The sequence below is a fragment of the Danio rerio genome, chromosome 9, assembly GCF_049306965.1.
Source record: "Danio rerio strain Tuebingen ecotype United States chromosome 9, GRCz12tu, whole genome shotgun sequence".
NCBI classification, from domain to species: domain Eukaryota; kingdom Metazoa; phylum Chordata; class Actinopteri; order Cypriniformes; family Danionidae; genus Danio; species Danio rerio.
This window is the reverse complement of record NC_133184.1, coordinates 17704966-17731924: the sequence shown is the minus strand read 5'-3', so window position 1 is coordinate 17731924 and position 26959 is coordinate 17704966. Positions and strand designations below refer to the sequence as shown.

The 26959-nt window shown below is 37.1% G+C and overlaps 1 protein-coding gene across 11 annotated transcripts in view; it reads left to right on the top strand.

Annotated features, from left to right (window-relative positions):
• Window positions 1-26959, top strand: part of myo1b (myosin IB) — a 118503-nt gene that overhangs the window by 61953 nt on the left and 29591 nt on the right. For all 11 annotated transcript variants that reach the window (XM_073912553.1, XM_073912551.1, XM_073912552.1 and 8 more), the window contains exons 7-11: window positions 2115-2178; window positions 6126-6224; window positions 7751-7854; window positions 24816-24963; window positions 26361-26479. In XM_073912553.1, the coding sequence (XP_073768654.1) occupies window positions 2115-2178; window positions 6126-6224; window positions 7751-7854; window positions 24816-24963; window positions 26361-26479 (534 nt within the window). The remainder of the gene's footprint in view (window positions 1-2114; window positions 2179-6125; window positions 6225-7750; window positions 7855-24815; window positions 24964-26360; window positions 26480-26959) is intronic.

The window sequence follows — 26959 nt, the reverse complement described above, 5'->3', positions numbered from 1 at the left end:
TTCTGTTTGGCCCAGATGTAGTGATGTAGAGGTGCTCAGTCTGGGTCTCCATCATCTCATATGCAGGTTGCAGGCTGGCAAAGACAACGTTAACTCACAGAAAGAACATTTACTGAAAATTTACTCATCTCTCTGTTATCCAATATATTTATATTTTTTTTCTACTGTGGAAAAGAACAGTTTTTTTTAACTGCAGTTTTATGAAGCTACAGTCTGGAGATTTAAAATATTTAATAAAATGTTATCAACAAAAACCTATATTTGTTTTTAGAAAAAGGACAGTAGAAAATGTACTATTTCACAGGGGTTAAGTAAATCAACATATGCAAGTTGAACTAAGATTAAAAAAATATTTTACAATATTTTAACAATGAATTACTTTACTATCTTAAATCTATATACACTACTTTAAGATTTAAATGCAGTTCTACCCCCAAAACTAAATTGTTACATTGAATTAAAATAAGTATTTGAAGCTCAAGCAATGACAATTGTAAAGTTACTTAAATATTCTTATGTACTTACCTTTGTGAAAATGTCGAAAGCATAAACGGAGATATGCCGGCAAAAGATATATTTCGCGTCTCAACACAGCAGGCCAGGACACCTGATGCATCTGTTATTACCGCTATAGTCTGTCAATATCCTTTCTTCCGAGTGGAAAATTTAAAATATCTGTCATTGTGATAATTCTTTTACCTTTTCAATCGTGGGATTTGCTATTACAGCCCTTATTGCTGTATTTAATCTGTGAAAGATGCTAAAACCACATAACAGCTCATGTTAACTCCGATACAACATAAATGGCGGCTATGTCTCTTAATGCAATACGGTGTTTACAAGGGGGACATCACCTGACAAAGACCGATATGTGGTCAATTCATTGATGATAGTTCAATGTTTACTAAGGAATTTTTAAAACAATTCAATTGAATTCATCTTCATTTCTATGTTTTTACTATGTAAATTACATCTCAATTTACATTGCACTTTTGTACATCTTTACAATATAAAGCTCATTGTTAAAGTTCAGTTTTAATTTGATTTTGTGTAAGACGAAGGTCACTGCTGAAAGCCAATCTACCAAAGAGCAGCTCCACCATCTCCAATCAAGGAAAAAAATGCAATGTTTAATGATTGTTCATGTTAATAAATAAATGAAGGTTCTATAAATAAAGGTTATTCACCTTTATCTTCGCGTATGAGCGGGTGTAGCCATTGATTTTTTTTTGGCTCGAGACTTCCCGTCTCATTCACTTCTCATAATTTTTAGACGTTAAAAACAGCTTGTTTTGCTGCTTGACGTTGCAAACTGATTTCTCCCAAAGGCAACTGAATCAAAAGTTCTAAAACAACCGCTAAAACGATTGCACTTCCGCATTGAAGAATAAGGTCAATAAATTGTTAGTTATTTTAAAGCTTTAACCTCTTTTTTACTGTATTAATTTAAAGGAAGTTAATATTTACAACTTTTTTTGTCTGACCCTAAATACATAGTCAATATCAAGTAAAAGTAGTTCAAATCTTTTCTTAAAGGATTTTTTAGCTTTTAATTACTTCATTGTGATTTTATTCCTTAACCTTTGAGACAGCATTCTTTTGAATAGTTGTGGGATACAAATAAAGAAGGGAAAGAAAGGTGAAAAAAAAAAAACATTTACTGTTACGGCACCAAATAAAAAAAGGTTCTCCCACAGTAGTCCATTACTCCATTGCAAATCTATGTATGACTGGCAGCGTGTGTTATGAACAGGCCTGAACAAAGAGAATAGACTGCACTAAGAGGGAAAGTCTTTTTTTCCTCCCATCTGCTCCACAGAAGGCTCAGATTTCAGCCCTATTTCCAGTGATCACAGCCCTCTCTGTCTTGAATCTTTTCCTACCATCAGGAACCACAAAAGAGCCACGTGGTTCCCCACAGCAAGCCTGAAATTAGTAATAAAGGCCTTGAAGCAATGTCATCATAGGGGAGTGACACGCTTCTTAGACCTTAGCTTCTTAGTAATATCTTGTTTTGACTGCACAAGAAGGCCATGTTAAAAAATGAAGGATCATCAAGTAACCCACTGTGCACTTTATATGGGACGTGCTAACAATTTCTTCTCTTTCTGTAGGGGAAGTACATGGATATTGAGTTTGACTTCAAAGGAGACCCCCTTGGTGGAGTCATCAGTAATTGTGAGTATAATTACAAAGTAGACTTAAAGGAGTAACACTGCCCAGGAAGTAATAAAGGAACATTTCACCCCAAATCTATAATTATTAACTCACCCTCATGTGGTTTAAGGCTCATATAATTTTTATTTTTGCCTGGAAAGCAAAAAGAGAAAGTTTAAAAAATGTTAATTTAGCTTTTTTTTTCAGTAGTTTAAGATGACTGTGGCTCTAATAGTTACTTGTTAACATATATACTTTGGTAATTTTTATAAATGAAACTATTTTTGTAAAATCTTATCTTTTCTTATGTCTAATATCAAATGTATTAAGCCTCAGTTAGCACCACATTTTCATTTCTTTTATATAAAAAACATTTGTGTTTATAAAAAAAAGTTGTGGTAGAGTAGGGATGCAACGATTATAGATTTTGGTTGTATGATTACAGTCTGAAAAATAATCACTGTTTAACGGTTTTAGTTGGAAAAAATTAACTTGCACAAGCTTGCCTTAGTTAATAGCCTCAGTCATAGTTAATCCAATGTGAATGGTTATTAGTCTCGGCATACAAGCTAGCGTACAGCTGTCATAACTTTTAGTTGCTGCAGTTTTGTTTTGTGCAGAAACCTGGTGTTGAGAGCCTTTACGATTAAATAGCCGTGACGAAATAAAGCGTAGTTGGTAGTAAAACCGGTTAATCGTTGTATTTCTACTATATTTATATTCTATACTATTTCTACTATATATATATTTCATACTATACTATGCTATACTATACTATACTATACTATACTATACTATACTATACTATACTATACTATACTATACTATACTATACTACAGTTGATTTTTTTTTTCTTTATTAAATATTTCCCAAACGATATTTAACAGAGCAAGGAAATGTTTACAGTATGTCTGATAATATTTTTCCCTCAGGAGAAAGTCTTATTTTAAATATTTCGGCTAGAATAAAAGAAGTTTTTAATTAAAAAATAATAATAAAATTAAAGTCAAAATTATTAGCCTCTTTAAGCTATTTTTTTTCTCAATAGTCTATAGAACAAACCATCATTATACAATAACTTGCCTAATTACCCTAACCTGCCTAGTTAACCTAATTAACCTAGTTAAACTTTTAAATGTCACTTTAAGCTGTATAAAAGTGTCTTGAAAAATATTTAGTAAAATATTATTTACTGTCATCATGGCAAAGTGGCAAAAAAAATAATAATTCAGGGGGAAAAATAATTCTGACTTCAACTGTATACTATACTATACTATACTATACTATACTATACTATACTATACTATACTATACTATACTAATTTAGCCCTCACACTCATCATGCTGATATTGCCAGCTATTCACCTCATTAAGTACTATTGTCACGTTTTAGTGTCACATCATAAAGCAACACTGTAAAGTGTGGCAACTAGTGGTGATTTTGCTATCTTACTCTATTACATGAAGGTGTTTCATAACACATTTATGACACCCTAATGACACTTTTTAAATTGTGAATTTTAGAACAGCAGGACTGACTTTACTCAAGACCAAGGGTTACTTTAACCCATATCTTGCAACGCCTCTGCTTGCATAGCACAGTGTGTTTTTTTTTTTAAGGACAGCAAAACCTTCACCTGATTCTAGATATTTTTTTATTTTGACTCCACCAACATAAACAGTGAAAGGCACATTAAATTAGTGAAATATTACTTTTTTCTATTATTTTCTGCACACTTTATACAGAATTCCTAATTTGATTTCATCTAGCATTCCTATGATCTTACTACAATTAAAATTTTAAAATCCCACTAGAGGTGTAATTATTACTCGTTTGTTTATAATTGTCATAAATGCAAATGAAATAACATCTTTGAAGATAAAGTTTTTAAGTTTTTTTTTTTTTTTTTACAATAAATGCTTAATGTAACTTGGTTATACTTAAATGTCATTTAATTGCTAAAAAGGGATCAGTCACGGGGCATAAGGCATGCAGTAGATTTAAGCATTTTTTTAATTTATTTTTTTCAGTAACTGGCCATTACTACATTTGTGTTAAAATAATAACAAATGTCTGTGAGTGTACAGAAGGTGAAAGGTCAGAATGCTGTCCCCTCAGGGATGAAATGTTCCTGCATTCCTTAGATGCTTACACAATACTATGTGATTTATCTCTGGAAATTAAATGGAATAGGGGAAGTAAAAGAAGTAGATGAGGTAGATTCTACAAAAGGGAATCTTGAAACTAACCCAATGCCGTGACATAAAGCAGATAAACAAGGTACCATCTGCTCATTGCATTCTTGTTTTATATTATCCAAATACCTAAGGAGCAGGGCTTGACATTAGCACCCACCAAGTGCGGGTGGATTTCAGCTGTGACCGGTTAGATAGCCACTCCCACTATATTATAATTATGGCCCAATATGCATGCAAATGTGATCTTAGAATCAAGAAGCAGCACGACTGTTCATGAGATGGAAAGAAAGCAGTTGAATACCAAATGAGAGGTCACGGGTGCTGTGAGATCTCACTCACTGTCGATATCATGTGCACAGGTGATGTGCGCTCCCATTTTCTTGCATGAAGCAACTGTGCCAGGAAATGCAAATGGTGCGATCAGTTCTCTTTAAAATAGATTGGACGATGCTCGTGCACCCACAGTCCTGCTGCTTTTAAAAGCTTGAGATTAAAAAAAATATTTCGCTTTACATTCTTTGAACAGATTATTAATGGGCCTAATGAGAACCATGTGCGTGATCATCATTTCATTATTAAAATATTTGTTTAACTATATTATTTTATTCATATTTCAGTATGTGAAATAAAAGCTAATTGCAAGAAACAACCAATTTGCTCATGCATATTGAGCAAGGTCTTACACAACGAAAAAAATTACATGAATAAAGAGTCATGTGGACATAATAAAAAACCTAAATTAAGTAATTTTAGAATTACTTATTAAAATAATACGAATATGAAAATAAAATACATTTTCCTAATAGCAAAATTGTGGGTAGTGATAATCTTATGGCTAGTAATGTTGAAAAACTACTAGCTACAATAGCTGGTGATCCAAAACGTTCATTTCAAGTCCTGCTAAAAAGCCATGGGTAGGCCCTGTTTTAACCTGATATTACCATGTGGTCTCAGTTATTCAGTCACAAGTGATCATTGGAGATAGGTTATTAGTCTGCCTGCTGTTAATGTGTTCAAACGTGTCTCTTGTGACTACATGTGTCCTCATTTTTTTTAGACCAATGATCCCTCCAAGCAAATGAAAGTGTTATCCATGTGTTTTGTTGTGAGTACAAACACTAGGTTGTGGTGCATCTGACAACATATAACAACCTTATGTTAGAAGGGTATTCTGTGTCTTTTGTGATTTTTACATGAGTTCTCACTTAAAATCCCATGCAATCAAGTGTTTTTTCAACTACCTTTAAAAGTGATAGAATGTGGACAAGCTGAAAACATTTCAGACCTCGTAATGCCTGTATTTACCATTGTCTACTTGTTATTTGGCTCACTAAAAATAATGCTCATATGTAAGTGTTTTATTTAGCTAGTATACATTGTTGATCTGAAGCAACATTGATTTTATAATTTTTTTAGATTGTTATAAAAAACACTTAAGGCTAATGTTGCTATTTTCTACTGGACACACCTCTCTATAAAGTATGGCTATTGTGACATGCCTCTCTCCACAGATAAATATCCCTTGTCAGATTTCCTGTCTCAATTTGAATACAATAGACAATGAAATCTTCACCATGGATACCTAAATACTCATTCTAATGTAAACAGGAAAGCATCTTTGTTTTCTCTAAAGTGACTGAAGAGAATTATCTGTAGCTAGTAGCACAGTTTCTGTGGAAGGAAAGAAAGAGTCTCTTGTCCTTTGTTAAACTGAGTCAGCTGTGGGTGTTCATGAAATACTTTGTGCTTTGATATTTCATTTTCACAGATCTCTTGGAGAAATCCCGTGTGGTAAAGCAGCCTAGGGGGGAAAGGAATTTCCACATCTTTTACCAGCTGCTTTCTGGTGCATCAGATGACATGCTTAGTAAGAAGCCACTTACATATTTATTTATTTATTTATTTATTTATATTTATATATTTGTATTATTATTTACATGTCTATACCAGTCACAGTTTTTAGAATATGAAAACTTTTAAGGTTGGACTCTAGCATACCTGAGAACCTGAGATTGTTCATCTATAGTTTATTTGCACCCCTTTGAATTATAAAATTTAACTTCTAATTGGTAAATAATGAATATCATAATGAAACTGATGAATATCAGTATACTATCAACATCTGGTTCTATAGCCCCTTTCACACAGTGATACCGGTAAATATTCTGTAACATTTGCAAGGATGTTACGGAATTTTTCCGAAAAGGCCATTTACACATCCAATAATGTTACAACTTCTCTTTTCGAACAAATTGCAGGAATGAATTTACCGGGATTTTCAAAAAGGGGCTGTTGACACATACAGACCTTTCCGGAAAATTGTCTGTAATTTCTTGTACAGTATGTGTGAAAGGGGCTTACGTCAGACTGTGACAGGAACTTTGTCAGTACACAGTTTCTTCTTATTCAACCTCTAATAGTGATTAGTATCCAATAGTGAAATATTCAACCTCTAAGTGTGATTAAAATGATTGCGTCCTTGTTCTGTGTAGTTTGCAAAATATGGATTTATCTGTGTTGTGTTTGCTCTGCATTGATTTTATCTCTCTGACTGGTTATGGGCCATTCACATATTGTGTCTAAAACTGTATGTAAAACCAATGCGTGCCGCTTTCTTCCTTTACCAATTTAATTACTTCTGAGCTCACAGTCCTGTGGTATCTGTCATTGCTATATCGTCATCAGCTGTTCTTACACACTGCATGTGGAAAGCACTGGTTTAGCGTTCATTTCAATTAAATGGTTTGAGCATGGCCAATCAGAACACAACTCCAATGAGCTTGCACACACCGCACTCAATGTTCAAAATAGTTACATTTTTGTAGCTGTATCAATTGATGCTGTTACATTGTTATTAATTAGAAATATGGTTAAGAATAGAGCAATATTCTGGTTTAACTGCATTGCTTTATTAATACGTTCTTGTAATGGGATTAGACATATATTCTGTACCTATGCTGCTTGAGCTTCAAATGCTTTTTGCTTAATATCTTGATAAGTTGTGATGGGTGTTTCTTTTTCAACTCACCCTGCATTCAGTAGACCAATCACGACTCGGGAGGCCATCAGACCATTACCATAATTTAGCATCACAGAAAGGAGGGGTTTTGTAAAATAAACCATTGAACAAATCATATAAGAGTTGTGGAGATAATTAAGTAAAAAATAAATGCCTATTATAAGACAATGAAAGTGTTTTTGAACTTGCATGCATATCGGCCTGTTGTTGGGGACTTCCCAAACCAAACTATGATCTTTTATAATGCATAATAGGGACACTTTAGTAATAGGCAGGCAATATGCCAGAAGTTAATAGTCTGAATTGTGACTTAAACTAAAGTGTTACCCTTGTCTTATTGTTACTGTTAAACTCTACTTGTAATTGTATTTCAGAAAAACTGAAGCTGGACCGGGACTTCAGCAAATATAACTACCTTAGCCTGGATTCAGCCACTGTCAATGGACTGGATGATGCTGCTAGTTTCAGAACTGTCAGAGTAAGTTTGTAAATTTTACTTTTAGCCTTGCCATGCGGTACCTGACTCTTGGGATAAGCTCAGGCAAAGACAGATATACAGTACAAAGACAGTTCACTCACATTACTATGAATTGGGAAAATGTGATGTTCACTATGGATGCCACATCGAAGGAAGACCCTTTTTGGGTCAGAATAGCCAGTGATTCTGTGAGGTAGGGGCCTGTACACATTTGCTTGTTTGTTATGGGAAGCATTGTCATTTGGCAACTACCTAATGCCTGTGTTGATTTTGACAGGAGAAAAGACATCACAGCACATCCCAAAACATATTAAGCCCTATCATACAACCGGTGCAATGTGGCGCAAAGCATGAAGCAATTTTTATTTGGTACTTTCAGCTCGGCGCAAGAGTTGTTTTGAAGTGTTGTGCCACGTTGTTTAAATAGCAAATGCATTTGCGCTCATATGTGCACCTATAGGCGTTCTATTTATAGGCACGTTGCTATTTTGAGAAACTATAATAGTCTGTTCTTTAGACCAGAACAAAGCCAGTCTATTGTCTGGCGCAGAGTGCGCCTGGCTTACACACTGTTTAATACACACAAGATGTAGAGCAATACGCAAATATCTTTACCTATAAAAAAGATATTATTATAGGATACTGCGCAAGAATGAGAGATAAGGCATCTCATAATCTAGTTTCACTTTCGCTCTCGTGGATAGGGAAACCTTGTATGCACAGACATCAATTAGCCTATAAATAATTAATTTCGTTTGTTAAGTGCAAAGAATTGTTTCAAAACTGTTTCTAAATTCAGTTCTAATTTCCAGCAAACGAATAAATGAACAATAATAACGAAGTGTGATAGGATATAAATATAAAAGATTTAAATATTACAAAACATATTATTTTCTAGCCGACATGAATTTAAAAACCACTGCCTTCATATTTTCTTCATATCGGGAGGCTTTTTCAGTTCATTCAATTTGCTTTTGTAATGTTATCATTATTAGCAGTATTATTCATTATATGCATATTTATATTTATATTTGTTTTATTGAAAACAAGCTTAGATTTGTCCACCTGTCAGGTTTTAGACCATATGGGGCACAGCATGTGTATAAGGATATAACTCAGGTTTTTAAACACACTTCGTTATTATTGTTCATTTATTCGTTTGCTGGAAATTAGAACTGAATTTAGAAACAGTTTTGAAACAATTATTTGCACTTAACAGATGAAATTATTTATTTATAGGCTAATTGATGTCTGTGCATACAAGGTTTCCCTATCCACGAGAGCGAAAGTGAAACTAGATTATGAGATGCCTTATCTCTCATTCTTGCTCAGTAGATGCTCTGTTTTTCCACCTATACTTACTTTACGTCATGTAAATAGCAAATGCGCTTATGGCGCGACACAACTGGCTCTTAAAGGGAATGGGAGATGAGACTCTGATTGGTTTATTCTCAAAACACACCTATAACTCATTAAGAAAATAAACTCAACCCCCTTTAGACCATGCGCCATGGTGCAAGCGAATTTTTCCAACCTTATATTAGCAAAAATGGATTCTGACACGCCCTGAAAGCGTTTGTGCCCTGCGCTCTGCGCTTTGCACGTGGATCGTCAAAATAGAGCCCATTGTTTCCTTTTGATGTCATCCTGCAACTTTCACTCTAGGTTTTGTCTCTGTCCTTTCAGTATTTCTAATCACATCGTCTTGTTACCCTTGAAACCATCATAAAGAAACTCTTTTTGGATGCACAGTAGATGGAGAAAACTGAAAATGACATGTTTTAAATATGAGTGAGACTTAAGCAACAACAATAATAGAATAGGTCACTTTAGATTTTTTTGGTTTGTTTTAAAATACTAAATTTAATAATGAGTTCAGCAAGATTTCAGGATTCCCCCATTCATTTATATTGGACTTTGCTATTGGATGAACTGCATGGAGGCATTGCAGTATGACCACCAAGTGAACAGACTTTCCTTGAAAGGAACTTTGGCTCAGATCTATGGCACCCACTATGATTAGAGGTTAGCAAAGCCACCTTATCTCTCTGGCTTAACTGGATAAGATCATCCTTTATCCCACTGAGGTGAAGTTTGATCTGAGCAAGACACTTTGCTTTGTGTTGTTATGCAATGTGGGGCTTTATTCAAGACTCTACTAAAAGAACTGGATCATTGAATGGGGGATTATTTCTGTTTTCACGTCTTTGACTTATGGACTTGTAAGGTTGTGAAAAATAGATTATGGAGAACATGGGCAGTCATTGCAGTCAGAAAGCTGTTTCTCAACAAGGTGGCACGGTGGCTTAGTTTTTGGCACTGATTTGAGTCCTGGTTGCACCAAGTGGCATTTCTGTATGGAGTTTGCATGTTCTCACCGTGTTGGTGTAGGTTTTCTGCAGGTGCTCCAGTTTATAGGTGTAGGTGCAGTATAGGTGCAGTGAATAAACTAAGTTGGCTAGCTTGTGTGGGTGAAAGAGTGAGCGTGCGGGTGAGCTAGCACGAGAGTGAGAGCGAGCGTGGGAGTGTCAGTAAGAGTGTGTGGGTGGGTGACTGAGTGAGTGTTTGAGTAAGTTAGTGTGTTGGTGAGCGAGGCCCCATTTACACTAATCTGTTTTAGTTTTAAAATGGCATTTTAGAATGAAAATGGGCCACGTCCACACTGGCGTTTAATCAAGCATTTCTGAACAACTCTCCGTCCAACCTACACCGCTGAAAACACACATCACGTGACCACACACACACACTCTGGCATGCACTGCAGCAATGAGAGCTGTGCACGTCGGTCTGTTCAAGGATCTACATTTCTGCATTATCTATATTTAACTAATCTTCTTGTCTATTTATCACGACATATTCCCCAAATTTGGTCTTTCGAATCTATTACTTGTTCTCAGGTAACGTGCATTAGCTGAACGCAAACCAAAGTAAGATATATGAAAAAATAACGTAATTTTCAACAAGTCAAGCATGAGTACACATTGCATTTCATCTGTAAACACAGCCAAGCCTTAAAAATACACTGTGGACCACCCCTTTAATCTAAGTAATTTAGAATACTTTGAAATACTGAAGCTTGTAGATGGGTCAATAAATTGTAATATAATTGAAAAGTTGATTTCAATTCCAGAAGTGTTTCAGAAAATGTTTCAAAAGTAAAAATTATATAGGCCTAATATATTCATTACACACATACTGAAATATTTCAAGTGTTTATTATTCTTTTAATTTAGATGATTATGACTTACTGCTAATGAAAACCTAAAATTCAGTATCTCAGAAAATTAAAACCAGAGAGTACTGAAGGCCGCTTTCAGAGCTTCATGGTGGCACAAACTGATTGCTGTTCTTGTAGTATTTCAAAGCCTAACCATTTTTTGAGTGCTGATTTTTATATTTTCTGTAGTCAAAGTATTTGTGTTAAAAATATTAGTATTTATTTATTTTTTTGTAAGATTAAGTAATATTATATTTAATATTAAAATAAACATTTTAAATAAATCAGTCTGTGTATAATGAATAAATGTAGTATTTTAGTTTTACTTTTTTTAATTGTATTAAGAGATCAACTTTTCAATGATATTCTAATTTATTGAAATATACTTAACACTCTGGATTCCGTGCTGTGTCATGCTGCATTCAAAATGAATTCGGACACATCAAATAAATTACGAAAATAGCCAAAACAACTGACACAGATGCCAATGTTATGCGATAGATTTGTTTAATGAATGGACACAAAAGTATTAACATTGACAGCCAGTAAAAAATTTTTTACAGCCCATGTCTTTACAGTTCAATGTAATTTAACATGCAGTTTGTTAACGCCAATTTAAAGAAAAGAAAAAAAAAACAGATCTATCCAGTTTTTGAATTCACACTGGCTAAATAATATATATCCTTTATTTAAGATTGGTTTAAAACAATCATCTGTTTATAACAAATTGAGTCATAAACTCGCATTAGTTTTTGTTTGGTTTTTTTACAACCACATGGTGCTAATTTCTCTTTGTTTTTTGTTTTGTTTTGATTAGCAGAGTCTCTATTTTTCCCAGAAATGCTGCAATAATTAAAAAAATATATATATTAAAATAAAATTTTACCAAAAAAATCCACAATTACCACATAAGTATTAAATAATACTAATAATATTAAATAATTAAATTTTGTCCTTCTTACTTTGAGTTTACAAATGTGTCACGAAATACAGGGAGACCCAATTGCAAGTAAAATATATTTATTGACTCAGACAGAATGACAGAAGGAAGAACGCAGGAAGATGATGAGTGAGTCAAGCGAGCAGCAGGAAATGTATTAATCGAACGGGGAGCACTGAAGAACAAGATCAGAGAGCCGCCAACAGATAAGGTACAAGAGTCCAAACACAGAGCTCTCCCCGCGACACACGACCAGAACTCAGCGACCGGAACCTGACAGGACACAGACAAACAGACGTGAAGAAAACGAACTGACACTGTGAGACAGAAACGCTGAACATATATAGGCGCGGTAATGCGCTGCACCTGTGGTCCGCTGATTACAGCTGAGCGGTGCTGCGCACGGCAAGGCTGGTGACAGCGACACGTGACCACCCAGCTGATAAGGTAAACACAACTGACAGCAACGCGACTCTTAACACAGACACAGAGACACCCAACACACACACTCATACACGCATATACGTAAACGCATAACGCACCACACCGCGCACACACACACATACATACACACACGCAGACACATCATAGAAGAACAGACAGATCCACAATCGTGACAATACCCTCTCTCCTAGGAACGCCTCCTGGCGTTCCCAGACGAGCATACCTGGCGATTGTAATCATCGATAAGAGAGTGATCCAGTATGTCCCCGGCCGGAACCCAACTTCTATGCTCAGGACCGTAACCCTCCCAGTCCACCAAGTACTGGAATCCTCGTCCCCTCCGTCTAGAGTCCAGGATGCGCTTAACCGAATAAGCAGTCTCCCCATCTACGAGACGCGGCGGGGGGGGAACTGGTGTGTGCGGATTAATTGCCGTATGAAAAACGGGCTTTACTTTAGATACATGGAACACGGGATGAATTCTCCTGTACGCTGGAGGTAATTTGAGGCGGATTGCCACAGGACTAATGATTTTAGTGACAATAAATGGGCCAATAAATTTAGGAGCTAGCTTATTACAAACGGTGCGGAGCGGAATATTCTTAGAAGAAAGCCACACTTTTTGACCGACAACGTAAACGGGAGGCTTAGACCGGTGGCGATCGGCTTTAGCCTTGGTGCGCACACCCACTTGGAGGAGGGTCTGTCTGGCTCTGCTCCAAGTGCGGCGGCACCTCTGGACAAAGGCGTGAACGGAGGGGACCGCGACTTCAGATTCCAGACTGGGAAAAACTGGTGGCTGGTAACCTAGACTACACTGAAACGGAGAAAGGCCCGTGGCCGACACTGGTAACGAATTATGTGCGTACTCCACCCACGAAAGCTGCTGACTCCAGGAGGAGGGATTCTGTGAGACCAAACATCGCAATGTGCGCTCAAGATCCTGATTGGCTCTCTCGGTCTGACCGTTACTCTGGGGATGAAAGCCAGATGAAAGACTCACAGTAGCCCCCAATAAACGACAGAATTCCCTCCAAAATTTAGAGATAAACTGAGGCCCCCTGTCAGAAACCACGTCCGTCGGGAGGCCATGAATGCGAAAGACGTGATTAATGACAGCAACCGCTGTCTCTCTGGCTGACGGTAATTTGGGCAGAGGGACGAAATGAGCAGCCTTCGAGAACCGGTCCACTACGGTTAAAATCACCGTGTTGCCGTTGGAGGGAGGCAGACCCGTAACGAAATCTAGCGAGATGTGGGACCAGGGTCTCGAAGGTACTGACAGCGGCTGAAGGAGTCCCGCGGGTGGCCGATTGGAAGTCTTGGAAACAGCACACACAGAGCAAGCCAATACAAAATCACGCACATCACGAGCCAATGCTGGCCACCAGAATCGTTGTTTAATAACAAATGATGTGCGACTCACCCCAGGATGACAGGCTACTTTGGAGGAATGTCCCCATCGAATAACATCTGACCGAAGTTTCTCTGGCACGAATAACCGACTCGGTGGGCATCCAATCGGGGGCGTTACCCCATCTAAGGCTGCGCGAACCTTCGACTCTATCTCCCATGTGATGTTAGAAATAACAATCCGCTTAGGCACTACGGGTTCGAGTGACGATGTACGCTCCGAAGAATCAAAAAGACGGGATAACGCGTCGGGCTTAATGTTCTTAGATCCCGGTCTATATGAGATGGTGAAATTGAACCGTCCGAAAAATAACGCCCACCGAGCCTGCCTAGAGTTTAATCTTTTGGCGGATTTGATGTACTCAAGATTCTTATGATCGGTCCAGACGATAAAAGGGACCCCCGACCCCTCTAACCAATGACGCCACTCCTCCAAAGCAAGCTTGATGGCCAACAGCTCTCGATTACCAATGTCGTAATTACTTTCTGCGGCTGATAACCGATGAGAATAATACGCGCACGGGTGGATCTTGCCATCCGAGGAGGAGCGCTGGGACAGGATAGCTCCGACCCCGACCTCTGACGCGTCGACCTCCACCACAAACTGCCGGGAGGGATCAGGGGTTATCAGGATTGGAGCTGAAACAAAGCAGCCTTTCAGTTTTGAGAACGCAGCTTCGGCTGCGCTGGACCCCCTGAACGGCGTTTTGGAGGAGGTCAAGGCGGTCAGAGGTGCGGCGAGCTGGCTGAAATTGCGAATAAATCGCCGGTAGAAATTGGCAAAGCCCAGAAACCTCTGCAGGGCCTTACGGGAATCAGGAGTTGGCCAATTTACCACAGCCTTAATCTTCTCTGGATCCATGCGCAACCCCTCGACTGACACGATATGCCCTAGAAAGGGAACAGACTGTGCATGAAAAACGCATTTCTCCGCCTTGACATAAAGACCATTCTCTAACAGCCTCTGAAGCACTCGCCTGACGTGCTGAACATGTTCCTGGAGAGAATGGGAAAATATCAGTATGTCATCCAGGTAAACATAAATGAACTGATCTATTATATCTCTCAGCACGTCATTGACGAATGCTTGGAAAACAGCCGGAGCGTTGGAAAGACCGAAGGGCAGAACGCAGTACTCAAAATGCCCTCTGGGGGTGTTAAACGCTGATTTCCACTCATCCCCCGCTCTTATGCGAACCAAATGATAAGCATTGCGGAGATCTAATTTTGTAAAAAAGTTCGCCCCCTGCAGACGTTCAAAGGCTGAAGACATCAACGGCAAAGGGTATGTATTCTTGACCGTTATGTTGTTCAGCCCTCGATAATCAATGCACGGGCGAAGGGAACCATCCTTCTTTTTTACAAAAAAAAATCCCGCCCCCGCCGGTGAAGAAGAGGGGCGAATGATCTTGGCTGCTAGAGAATCAGAAATATATTTCTCCATGGCCTCCCTCTCTGGAGCAGAAAGCGAGTATAATTTGCCTTTAGGCGGAGACGTACCTGGCAATAAGTCTATTGCACAGTCATAGGGACGATGAGGAGGCAGAGAAGCAGCCCGGGACTTACTGAACACTCTCTTCAGGTCATGGTACTCACGGGGCACGTTTGACAGATCCATCTGCTCCTCCTGAAACACAGAACGAGAAACAGCAGAACAAGCAGACACTAGACAAGATTTATGACAGCTCTCACTCCAAGAAAGCACAGTATTATGTCCCCAATTAATGTGAGGTTTGTGCAAAACCAACCAGGGATGTCCCAAGATCACAGGAGTGGCAATAGTCTCTGTTAAAAAAAACTCAATAGTTTCGGAATGGTTACCAGAAGTAATGAGTCTTATAGGAGCAGTGGAGTGTGTGATGGTGGGGAGAGAAAGACCGCTAAGAGCGTGCACTGCGATAGGAAGAGAAAGGGGAACAACAGGGATTTTCAAACTGTACGCCAGCTTAGAGTCAATAAAATTCCCCTCGGCTCCGGAGTCGATGAGCGCATGACAGTGGTGCATGATAGAGTTAAAAGATAGATTGACTGGCAGCATGGTTGTGTTAGGGGACTTGTCAAGGGTGATTTCACCAGCCAGTAAACTCTTACCCGGCGACGAATTCTTATTCTTGGCTAGACAGGAAGCCACAAAATGTCCAGCGACTCCACAGTACATGCACAGTCCTTCCATGCGGCGACGACGCCTCTCCTCCGTGGAAAGCCGAAATCTGCCCATCTGCATGGGTTCCGGCTCGAGATCAGATGAGGGGGGGTCAGAAGATGCAACGAAAAGAGATTGCGTGGGAAGAAGTGGAGTGTGCAGTTTCTTGTGGGAACCTCTCTGTTGTAACCGAGTGTCCACTCTGATGGCTAAATCAATAAGCCCATCCAGTGTTTTAGGCAGATCCATGACGTAGATTTCATCTTTAATATAATCTGCTAGTCCGTGCAAAAACATGTCCCACTGAGCTTCGGCATTCCATCTACATTCGGCCGCCAGAGTACGAAAGTCAATGGAATATTCAGCAACACTCAGCTTATTCTGTCTGAGTTCAGCGAGCTTACGAGCCGCCTCTCTGCCAGAGACCGCTCGGTCAAACACAGTTTTTAACTCCTCTGAGAAGGCTTTAAAGGAGTTACAGCAGGGGAGTTTACGCTCCCAAACAGTGGTACCCCAAAGTGCCGCTTTACCTGTCAGCAAATTGATCGTAAACGCCACCTTACTCTCTTCGTTAGGGAAAGACGAAGGCTGTAGCGTGATGTAAAGTGAACATTTTGCTATAAATGACCGGCACAATTCTGGTTCGCCGGCGTAACATGCTGGTGGTGGAAGTCGCGGTTCAGTGGATCTGGGGGTCTCTTCTAGCGCATGAGCTGCTGGTGGAATGGTGGGAGGAGCTTGCTGGACAGCTTCAGTACGAAGCTCAGAACCCAGTCTCTGAACCTGAGTCGTGAGCTCAGAAACTTGAGTGACCAGCGCCTCAATGGCCTGGCCGGTCACTGCCATTTGTTTGTCCTGGTGATCCAGTCGGGCTGAATTGTGAGCGAGGAAATCCTGGATCTTGGTAACACTTGCTGGGTCCATCTCAGTGGTCAGTTCGTTCTGTCACGAAATACAGGGAGACCCAATTGCAAGTAAAATATATTTATTGACTCAGACAGAATGACAGAAGGAAGAACGCAGGAAGATGATGAGTGAGTAAAGCGAGCAGCAGGAAATGTATTAATCGAACGGGGAGCACTGAAGAACAAGATCAGAGAGCCGCCAACAGATAAGGTACAAGAGTCCAAACACAGAGCTCTCCCCGCGACACACGACCAGAACTCAGCGACCGGAACCTGACAGGACACAGACAAACAGACGTGAAGAAAACGAACTGACACTGTGAGACAGAAACGCTGAACATATATAGGCGCGGTAATGCGCTGCACCTGTGGTCCGCTGATTACAGCTGAGCGGTGCTGCGCACGGCAAGGCTGGTGACAGCGACACGTGACCACCCAGCTGATAAGGTAAACACAACTGACAGCAACGCGACTCTTAACACAGACACAGAGACACCCAACACACACACTCATACATGCATATACGTAAACGCATAACGCACCACACTGCGCACACACACACACACATACATACACACACGCAGACACATCATAGAAGAACAGACAGATCCACAATCGTGACACAAATGATTAATAACTCTAAAGATTTGGAGGCCGATATACTATAGCAGATAAATATTATTACTTCAAAATTTTATTTTTTTATACAGTAAACAACTGATTTTATTTTAAAAACTTCTTAAAATTTTGAATTGGTCTTATGAATAGCCTTCTCAAAGCAAAAAAGGTATAATTTCAAAAATGCATGGGGATTATATAGACCTATATTCATGATTTTGCAGCATGCCAAACACAATTTATTTCCTTTTTTTCATATAGCAAATTTACTTCACTGTTGTATTATAATAATAGGTTAAATAAAAAAATGGCACTTAATAGCAAACATGTTTAATAAACATATTTTAAGTAAAATGAAAATGAAAGAACTAAGAACTGAAGCCAGCTCAAGTGTTCTTGAAAAAAACCTATAACAGTAGTGTACATATGTACAAATATATCCGAAAACACATTTTAAGAGGTGTTGTTTGGCGTTTTAGATTATTTTCAACACATGTGGGTGCTGCTTGTCAATTAGACACTTCTACAACACTTCTCTCAAACTGAATACAAACTTACATTAACAACACATGGCAAACAACACGTTGATAAGAGCAAATAATCAAATTAGATTACAAACAACCCAAGTAGTTGTTTAGCATGTGTGCATCAGGCTACGTTCACACTGCAAGGCTTAGTGCTCAAATCTGATTTTTTTCTCAGATCGGATTTTTTTGCATGGCTGTTCACACTGCTCTTATAAATGGGGCCAATATCAGATTTGCAGTGTGAACAGATCATGGTCCTAAACTGACCCGCATGCACAAAATTGCATTAAGGAGAGCACAAAATATCTAATTATGCACACGTTTGTGCTGTATGAGTAAGCACATTGTCAGATCATGCTTATAATGATTATTACCCTTTTTACAGACAACCGTGGTGTAATTCATGAACTGTAAACGATTGTTCTGCTATTACTAATGTGTATTTTTGCATTTGAGACCTTAAATAAGTCTCCTGTGATAAATAAAACACTGATCGTTTGTGATTTATGACAAGCGCGGTGCGTGGCGCTCTGATCACCGGTGTAGTAAACTCATCAAGGGTTAATGAGCAGCCGCAGACTGAATTGTGAAGGCAGAGTTGGTTTATCTCCGTTTGCGGAATTATTTAATTTTACTTCGTTATAAACGGCAGACACGTGCAGAAGGGGGGTTTGGGTGCTCGAGCACTTGCCATTTTTTCTCTCGGAGAGAAAGTTCTTCCTCCTTTGCACCTGAATCCCCTATTTACAACACCCATGACGCTTTTCAGCTTTGCAATCAACCCATGCCTCAATCTTTTAACAGATTAATTAACAAGCACCAGTTACGCCTTCAAAATCTTTTTCAACATGAACAACCAACATTCTGTGGTACTGTAATTGCCCTGTGTGCTGTTCTACTGTGTTAAAAGTCACATGAAATCTGACATAACTGTTCACACTGCAGTCGCATTGCAAAACATCAGATCTGACCTGAAAAGATCAGATTCCAAGTGGTTTGGGCTGTTTACATTGTCATCACCTGAGTCACATGAGGGGGGAAAAAATCTGATTCATGCCACATTTGCCTGCAGTGTGAACGTAGCCTCACTGCTGTGATGTTTACACATGTAATATATTTCCTGAGGTGATTTAAACCAAAATACACTGACGCTATCAAACATATCTAGAATGATAAGGAATATAGTTACTTACTAAGTTATTAACGCCCAGCAAAACCACACAAAGAAAGGATGGATTTTAAAGGAATAAACAATAGCCGCGTTTCCACTATCGCGCCTAAAGCGAGCGAGCCAGGGCGAGCCAAGGCCAGTCGCGTTTCCACTGTCACTTCCGGGGCCTAATCGGGCCAAATCGGGGCTTTCTTGGGGCCAGCAGCCGGCCTTTTTCCGATCGCACATGAGTACATGCGCCAAACACATGAACAAATAAATAAATAATTGAAAAAAAACATCTGGAACAAATTATAGGCTGGGGTCTTTTTGTGTATGATCGCCCTGTTTCTCTTTTAAATGTAAGGCTGTTGCATAAAATAATAAAATAGATTTAATTTATAAGTGACTTTTCTTGGCTGCGTCTTCCTTGATGTTTCAATAACGCATAATAATCTTTACACCATATTAAAGACACAGCAGACAGTAAAGGTTTTGAGAGTTTTTGTCAAGTTTAAAAGGTGTGTTTGTGCGCGTTTAGATGCCTGTATGTGTGTTTGAGACCGAGGAAAAGAGCGCTCCCTACACAGCTCTGTTGATGCCGCGAGCGGCTTTTTTATTTTGTTTTTTATTGTTTTTATTTATTTTGGAGATAATACACTATATGAATACAACAGCAACACTTTAAACTTTACAAATTTCGTGTCCACTTTTGTAGGCTCAAAACAATAGTGTCATATCTAGATAAAATAGCCTAAGCTATATTGAAATAATTTAAAGAATTACAAATATCAGATATAATAAAATATAAATATAAATAAACCAATATAAAACTAACAAAAGCTAGCTATAACATTTAGGTACTATATCAAACTGTTTTAAAGCCATTAAACTTTCATTTTTCAAAAGCCTCTCTGAAAAAAAAGACCAGAGAATGTTTTAAATATTATTTATAAAGTATTTGGATACGATGATAATAATCAAATCATGCAAACAGAGCATTTTCGGGGTGAGTGAAAGCAGAAACTAGGCGACCTTTTTTTTCTTCCAGCTGCGCAGCACTTTACAGACGCATCGGGGAAAACTGCAAGTTCAAAATGTGTTCTGTGTCCTCAAACAAGTGTGTGTGTGTGTTTTTATATGACGTGGTAAAATTAAAAAAGGAAATTTTAAATACATGAAGAGCTTTATTAGTGCATAGCTGCTGAGCGCAGTGAAATATAGGCTATATTTTATTACGTGCTGCTCTTATGTGCTGAAACACCTAACACTTTCCTTTACTTAAGATATAATAAGCAACATCTTTAAATAAAGGGAATCACCTACTCAGTGTCATAAAGCCTATAGGGAAAAGTTCATGTTTCAGTTCTCTCCGGATCATTTGGGATGAATGTTTGACAGTGTCTGTCTAACTGAGGATGTTAAAAAATACATTTTATATTGAGTTATTAACGGAGAATTTTATATATGTGGTTTTAAATTATGGATGTGTGCACTTCCTGCGCTGGGTTTCTCAGTTAGTGGCAAGACCACTGGATTTCGATGCCAACAGTCGATCGGCGAGTAAATGAATATGATGACTGAGGACACACTGGTATGTGCGTTTAAACATACATTGTACTGCTGTACAGTAACGTGTCATTTGTTTGTTTTGGTTGTCCTAATTTTAATAGTTTCGTAATGATGTGGTGTGCTTTATCTGCCTGATTCCCGCTATAGTGAGCGGGTTGTGTGACGTTTGATTTGGGGGATGTTCTGGGGGCGGGGTTTGCGTGACGCGCTGCAAGCTACTAGCCCGACAGTGGAAACGCGACATGATTTCGGCCTCACTGCTCAACCACCCGGGCGATTGGCCTGGCCTGGCCTGGCCTGATAAAAGCCCTGGCTCGCACTGGCCTGATAGTGGAAATGCGGCTAATGTGGAAAGCTCCATTATAGTGCACTGGACAAGTCTGAACAAGTTCCACCCACACATGCATGAGGCAGGTAGTTCTGTACAATTACGTAATTTATTGGCTTAAAGATATCAGGCTAATTATGACATCGGACCGATAAAAATAACCTTAAATAGCATTTATCGGCCAATAATGATATGGCCGCCGATAGATCGTACATCCCTTTTTTTAATATTTATCTGACAAATTAGAGTAATAACAAACTGTATTGTTAAAAAATGTCTTGTTAAAAGTTGGGTAATAATGGTTTACAAATTTGCAGCAATAGCTGTTAAAAATTAAATAATTAAATATTTGTTCATAGAGCTATGAAATACACACCAAACGGTTTAATTTCTAAATGAACTTTAAATAAAAGTCTTTAATGTATATTGTTGCAACCTTTGCTGATTATACTGCCTATTAAGACCATTGATTCTTCCATAAACCACCGTTATTGTTCCCGTGCTTGTCTTCTGGAAAGTGTAGAATGTGTCACAGCAAAACCCACATTTAACTGTTTAGAATTCAACACTGTATCAGACAATACAGTGCATTTCTGGGGAACAATAGGTCTAAGCCAAACTCCTCGCTGACATCAGAACAACCTAACTCAATATGCGCTGGGCCTCTGGTATTGTCTTTTAATCCCTTGCCTGGGAGCCAAGCCTAATTAATTACAAACATTGTTTTTTGCAGTGTAGACCGTTGTAGTTAATAAGGTTGTGTGTAAGAGACAACAAACACTATGAGGGAGGATGGTTGCCATTTATGCTAGGCTGCGAATAATACACAAAACTATTTATATTTTTCCTCAGAGTTACAACGTCTTACACTTGTTAACATGAAAACACAATTTGAGTGTTTATCCCTGCTTAAAGGATGAAGTTGTTACCTTTTATTTACAGATAAAAGAATTTTGGTTTGTCATTTGAGATTTCTGTTGCATCATATTTCAGCCATTAACCGCTCACTTGCTTGTTATCTCTGGCCTTTAGAACATTGACTTTGCCAATGAACCTCACTTGTTTATCATAAGTGATTCAATGACATTTAAAATCTAATTTATTGGTTCAAAAGATTAACTGTTAATGCAAGCTATTATAGAAATACTGGCAACCTGGGGAAACTGGGAAGCTGCTGGTGAATCTGTTTGTGAAGAATGTAGTGTAAAGAAATGTGACAATGTAACCAAGCATGTTACAAATTTCCCAACATTTCCATTAACTGAACACTATGGGGGTCCATCATAGGTCATATTGTATCCTAAAATAATTATCCTAATTATCAATTGTAATATGATAATTATGTATAATAAAATGAAGAATCAAATTTTCAGTTGAATAATTACAGCATAAAAATGTATATAAATAAATCACATTTTAAATGGACAAATAAATCAGATATTTAAAGTAATTTAATAAAGCTATAAAACAATGAATTTAACAGTATTTTTAAATGTATAAATAGACAATTTTATAACTGTTTATTTATTTGTTTTAAAACATCAATAAATAAAATAATATAAATAATTATTCACTCTTAATAAACTAATATCACTTTTAAATTGACAATTTAATGTGCATAATTACATTTATTAAATGAATGTTTTTAAGTGTCATTTAATAAAAAAACATTGTTTCAAAATGCTGATTAATTAAACAATAAAATGTATATTAATAAATCATTTTAAATGCATATTTTAAAAGCATTTTTTAAGCATTTGGCAAAGGCATTTTGCCAATTGCTTTTCTTTGTTGTTTAGCTGAAGGCTTTTCTTTATCCATTTGTCAATCAAGTAAAAAAAAAGTGCCATCGGTCTGTAAACACGTTTGAGCAATCAATCAATCACCTTTCACCTCAAACCTTCTCCTTTAGGTAAAAGCAATGCCCTCTGTCACTGGACATCGAGAAAAACTGTAGGTTATAACAGTGTCATAGAAGCTGTGCGCATTTAAAATGGTTTAGCTTTAAGCAATAGACGTGTGCAGAGAATTTGAACAGGTCTTGCATCTCTGAAACCTTTAACCTTTTTCTGGGTTCACACATCAAGGAAGGAGGCTGGAATCAGTGAACATTATTATTAACTTAAATTATAAAATATGAATATAAACACATGTGCACCAACCCCTCATGGACAACTGTTTTCTAATCCTTAAAATGCTGTAATGAGAGTTTGAGGTAAAAGGTGATTGGTGGAGCTAATGTGTGTACTGACCTTTTTTTTTTTTTTTTTTTTTTTTTTTTTTTTTTACCATAACATGTTTTAATTCTTTTGACAAATGGACAATAAAAAAGGAAGTTGGTAAATATGTTTATTATTGTGCTTTTTTTGTTTAATTAATCAACACTATGATTTTAAATTTGTCTGTTTATTTAAGCATTTAAAGGTGAGTTATTTATACTTTTTTTATGTTTGGATTATTACATTTAATAAATTTATTATTCATTTTATTTAAGCGACACTCCTGGTCCTCCATAGTATAATTGAGAATCACTACTGAGAATGGCAAAACCATTTCTCCTATGGCCTAGGAGAAATGGTCGTACCCAACTAAGCATGGTTTCTCTTAAGAATTTTTATTCTTTATTTTCGCCACTTGGTTACAACTGTCTTGGTTGCCACTGGTTTGCATAGTTTGTGATCTGTGGAGCTGCGCATCGATGGATTTGCTCTTCAGTGTTAAAAACTGAACTTAAACAATGAAAATCAGATTGACACTTTCAATTTACCATAATCTTCTATGTGAAGCTCCTTTGACACAATCTACATTGTAAAAAGCCCTATGGAAATAAAGATAAATTGAATGATATTTCTCTATTGAGATTTCATTAAGTCCTACATTAGTCATTTTTAAAAACAAGTGTTAACATGCAACTATTTAAAAATGGAATAATATCTTTTTAAGAATATATCTGAATGTATATGAGAAAATATTAAAATGAGATAATATACGATAGTTCATGTTTTTATATTTTGAATACCAAAGAAAAAAAATATGAAAAATACATTCAAAAACGAAGTTTGTTCAGACACCAGATATCTCACATCATTTCCCAAGTTATACAAATAGTTTATTCACTATAATTTCTGAAATAATAATAAAATATTACAAGGACTAAGAGTAAATCTGTGGCAGAAAAAAGTGAATTTAATGATGAATTTAAATCAACTAAAATTAATTCAAACAATTATTAGTATGATAAAATTTATACAATACAACAATTAGTACATTAAGTCATCTTTAGCCTGACAGCCTGGAGTCTAACAACACTGCTGTCTACCAGTTTGTTTGTTTTTTTTCCCCAGACTCGCTGCAGTGGCTAGTTCCTGTTGGTAGATAAATAAAAATAAATAAATGGAGTCTGAAAGCATTGAATATTTTTACTGATTTATCGTAACTTTAAAAAAAAAATCTAATATTAAGATCAGTCCTCTAATGCTCTGTGTTTCTAACTGGTTGTGTTGTGAAAATGTCTGAAATGGAAAGATTTTTTTTTTTTTTTTTTTGCTTCTCCTAACCTGTCCAACACCCTCACAGGCTATCCATTAGTGGTCTGGTTATGAGCCAGTCAATCACTGAACAGAACCCACCATTTGTACTGCCATGTTAAATGTTCGTCAGCAGACCATTTTTAACTAAAGATATTTTCTCTTCTGCTTTTCTAGAATGCGATGCAAATTGTGGGCTTCATGGAGGATGAGGTACAATCAATACTCGAGCTGATAGCTGCTGTTCTCAAGCTGGGAAATATTGAGTTCAAACCAGAGTCTCGAGTCAACGGCTTTGATGAGAGTCGAGTCAAGGACAAAAATGGTAAATATTTGGCTCTGTCAGAAAGCATTGCCTATCCAACAGGTTTTTTGAACATGCAGCTGAACTGAAAGATTACATTTAAAACTCAAAAAAAAAAAAAAAAGGAAATAAGAAAACTTCAAGTGCAGACAGTATTATCTGTGATTTTTGATTTGTGATTTGATTCAAAGATATTAACATTTGCTGACATCCAAAATAAGATTATAATATTAAATGTGAACAAAAATTAACTGAACTCTTGATTTGAACTGTATATTCATCTGCTCACCATGTTGATCACTACTGCCATCTATTGATATGTCAAAAGATATTTAAAGTCATAGCTTACAGTTGTAAGTTTAGTCAGTAAACACATGGGCACATATTTCTTTACTAAGTAGCCTTTGCGTTCTCTAATAAAATATATATATATGTTTTTAAAGAGACTTATTGACTAAGGTAGTCTAAATGTATTTAAACCAATTCAAGATTTCTCAAAAATTATTATATAATTGGTTTACCTCAATTTAATAGTCAGAGGCAATCAGGTCATTCATAACCTTTACAAACCGAAAATGCTCATTTTCATTAATGCATATATTCTGGCCTACATTGTCAGATGTAGAGTTGCTTAAATTTAGGAAAAAAATTCATATGATACAGTAAAAAATATGTAAGTGTAAAGTCCAAATAAAACAATTGGGAAACCAAATCAGGTTAATAATCATATTATTTATCAAACTACTTAAATGTTTGCACAACTTATGAAGATTGTTACTTGGTAACTTGGCTGTTGGTTGTTCTAGTAGTTTCTTATGTCCAGGGTTGTGGCTGGCCCAGACTAAACATTACAGTCTATGTCAACACCTCCATTTATATACTATGGCGTCTGGTTTGTCTGGTCAGCTTAAACCCATTAGCCATAATGTGCTTTCCATTGCCCTGTTGACCCGATGGGCTGAATTCTGAAATGAGACAGATTGAGCTGGTATAGGATGGGGGTGGGTGTATAGCTAATGTCTAGATCTTCTCAAAATCCCTGGAGAGAAGCACTTTTAAAATACTCTTTAGCTTAAACTCCTGGAAAGGGGCTTAACATGTACCAGTCTAAACCTTGACCTCTGCACTCTAGGAGATGGTTTAATCAGAATGATAAGGGTTTCATATTATAAAGACATATCGACTTATGTAGTATTGCTTGTTGCTGGCAGTTACTCATTTGGTTATTGTTTAAATTTACATTAACATTATAATATATATATATATATATATATATATATATATATATATATATATATATATATATATATATATATATATATATATATATATATATATATTTTTTTTTTTTTTTTTTTTTTTTCTTATCTTATTTTATCTGATCTGCATGTGTATGTTTTTGACATTTTCTCTCTCAGACCTGAAGGAGATGTGTGAGCTGCTGGGCATCGAACAGTCTGTGCTGGAGAGAGCTTTTAGCTTCCGTACAGTGGAGGCCAAAATGGAAAAGGTGTCCACCACACTTAATGTGGCTCAGGTAAAGCACATGTACCTTCTTTGTATGTGGAAGTCTATTTAAATGTTTGTTTTTCAAGCACATTAATTTACTTGAAACTAGACAGCATGTCTTGAATAAAGAAAAAGGTCATACTACACATCGATCAATTTATTTGTTTGTTTGAAAGATTTAAATGGAATTTATATGACAGGAACTTATTTTCTTGATGTAAAGGCTGTTCTATTTATACATTTTTAAATACTACATTGATTTTCAAGTGAGAGATCAAGTTAGTTTCCTTGGTGAAGAATCATGCATTTATCCACTAGGTAAAAAAGCAACCCTCATTCAATAGATGATCGCAAAACTAAATTGCCTTTATGTCCGGACCACAAAATGCCTCTATAAAACATTTTATTCAGTCTGTGTCATATCTCTAAATGGTACTTCCATGAGACATGGGGTAAGTTGGAACTAGAGGTTGTGTAATATGTCTATCTTTTTAAAGATAGTGTGTTA